Below are 2,253 nucleotides of genomic sequence, written 5' to 3' on the forward strand. Positions count from 1 at the left end.
ATAAAATCTGGTTTGAAGGATACTTATTACAAACAAATATAATTTTTCAATGCAATGATCCCAAATAAGCATGATATAATGTGAACATATTTTTTCAAATGTAAAAGAAAGCCTTTTATATATAAATGTGTACTGTGTATAAAAGAATAAATATAAATGAAAAAGAAAACCAGGTGGAAAACAGACTTAAATTTGGTAATGTCTTTATCAAAAAAGAGTTTGGGTACTTAAAAAAAGTATCCTTTGAGGAATAATGTAAAGATGAAGTTTACATTTAGAGAGGGGAAAAAAAGTTATGTCAAAATTGTGTAAACATTTTATTAATACCAACATATTATCACATAGTACAGGAAAAACAACATGGCTTTTTCATTCATTAACCAGGAGCATACTATTTTCCAGGACCCCTCCATTCAGAAGAGATGCTGTGGTGCTTTCCTTTACCCACCCAAAATGGAACACAGGAGACTACATAGCTGAAGAAATTACAATCTCCCCACAAATGAGGGACATTCAAGTCTAAGTAGTTTCCAGCTGAAGGAAAAATAACCAACAGCTTCTCCACAGGATCGACTGGAACGGGGAAAACATGAACATCACTAACTGTACCACAGAAGCCAGTGTGGCTGGGAGAGCCAAGACCATCACTGAGAAGATGCTCATCTCCATGACTCTGGTCATCATCACCACCCTGACCATGTTGCTAAACTTGGCCGTGATTATGGCCATCTGCACCACCAAGAAGCTCCACCAGCCTGCCAACTACCTGATCTGTTCTCTGGCCGTGACAGACCTCCTGGTGGCAGTGCTAGTCATGCCCTTAAGCATCATGTACATTGTCATGGACAGCTGGAAGCTAGGGTACTTCATCTGCGAGGTGTGGCTGAGTGTGGACATGACCTGCTGCACCTGCTCCATCCTCCATCTCTGTGTGATTGCCCTGGACCGGTACTGGGCCATCACCAACGCTGTTGAGTATGCCAGGAAGAGGACCGCCAAGAGGGCAGGACTGATGATCCTCACTGTCTGGACGATCTCCATCTTCATCTCCATGCCCCCTCTGTTCTGGAGGAGCCACCGCCAACTCAGCCCGCCCCCGAGTCAGTGCACCATCCAGCATGACCATGTCATCTACACCATTTACTCCACTCTTGGGGCATTTTATATCCCCTTGACTTTGATACTGATTCTCTATTACCGGATTTACCACGCAGCCAAGAGCCTTTACCAGAAAAGAGGGTCAAGCCGGCACTTAAGCAACAGAAGCACAGACAGCCAAAATTCATTTGCGAGTTGTAAACTTACACAGACTTTCTGTGTGTCTGACTTCTCCACCTCAGACCCTACCACAGAGTTTGAAAAGTTCCACACCTCCATCAGGATCCCTCCCTTTGACAATGATCTAGATCACCCGGGAGAGCGCCAGCAGATCTCTAGTACCAGGGAGCGCAAGGCAGCACGCATCCTAGGACTGATCTTGGGTGCATTCATTTTGTCATGGCTTCCATTTTTCATCAAAGAGTTGATTGTAGGTCTGAGCATCTATACCGTGTCTTCTGAAGTGGCCGATTTTTTCACATGGCTTGGTTATGTTAATTCTCTGATCAACCCTCTGCTCTACACTAGTTTTAATGAAGACTTTAAGCTGGCTTTTAAAAAGCTCATTAGGTGCCGAGAACATACTTAGATTGTAAAAAACCAAAAGGCATGAATTTGACCAGCCTCCTGAGTAGACGGGGTTAATTCTTGGACATTGTTGATTCAGAGCGTTTGTAAGTATGTGTGGTCTTGTTTTTTTTGTTTGTTCCGTTTTGTTTGAGGCTCGTTATTTGGTGTGCTGTTTTCTACTTCCGGTCCTGTTTGTGGTACATAATTTCAAATAAACATTATCCTACAAAAACAGATATTTCATAAAAGTAGTAATAAAGTGAACTAGTAAATACTTTTTATTAGCCATTTCAGTGAACCCTGCAATTAAAGAATGTCAAAATAAATCTTTATTTGCAGAATTTCTTATTACTTATAAATCAAATCTCTGATAACTGGTCCTCATGTGGCATTAAATCCGAGGTTATCGCTCCAAATGCTTACAGATTCCAAGGAGGATTGCATGACTACACAAAGCACACAAAAGGGGTGTGCTGCCATCTACTGCTTGCAGACGTGAGCCAAAACCTTTCACTGTGACTACATAGCTCACTCCTTTCAAGCATAAATAGTACAGATAGCATGCCTTTTCAGTTCCTGGTTATA

General features: G+C 41.9%; 1 protein-coding gene across 1 annotated transcript; it reads left to right on the top strand.

Annotated features, from left to right (window-relative positions):
• The first annotated feature begins 366 nt into the window (after positions 1-366).
• HTR1E (5-hydroxytryptamine receptor 1E) lies at positions 367-1,902 on the top strand. Its single transcript, XM_006773475.2, has one exon. It carries the CDS (start codon positions 590-592, stop codon positions 1,685-1,687), a length of 1,098 nt encoding a protein of 365 aa, XP_006773538.1. The 5' UTR covers positions 367-589; the 3' UTR covers positions 1,688-1,902.
• Positions 1,903-2,253: the final 351 nt, after the last annotated feature.

This window comes from Myotis davidii, unplaced genomic scaffold, assembly GCF_000327345.1.
Source record: "Myotis davidii unplaced genomic scaffold, ASM32734v1 scaffold185, whole genome shotgun sequence".
Classification (NCBI taxonomy): Eukaryota; Metazoa; Chordata; class Mammalia; order Chiroptera; family Vespertilionidae; genus Myotis; species Myotis davidii.

Excerpts from the sequence above, each read along its gene's own strand:
- HTR1E (XM_006773475.2), top strand. The coding sequence starts at position 590 with ATGAACATCACTAACTGTACCACAGAAGCCAGTGTGGCTGGGAGAGCC.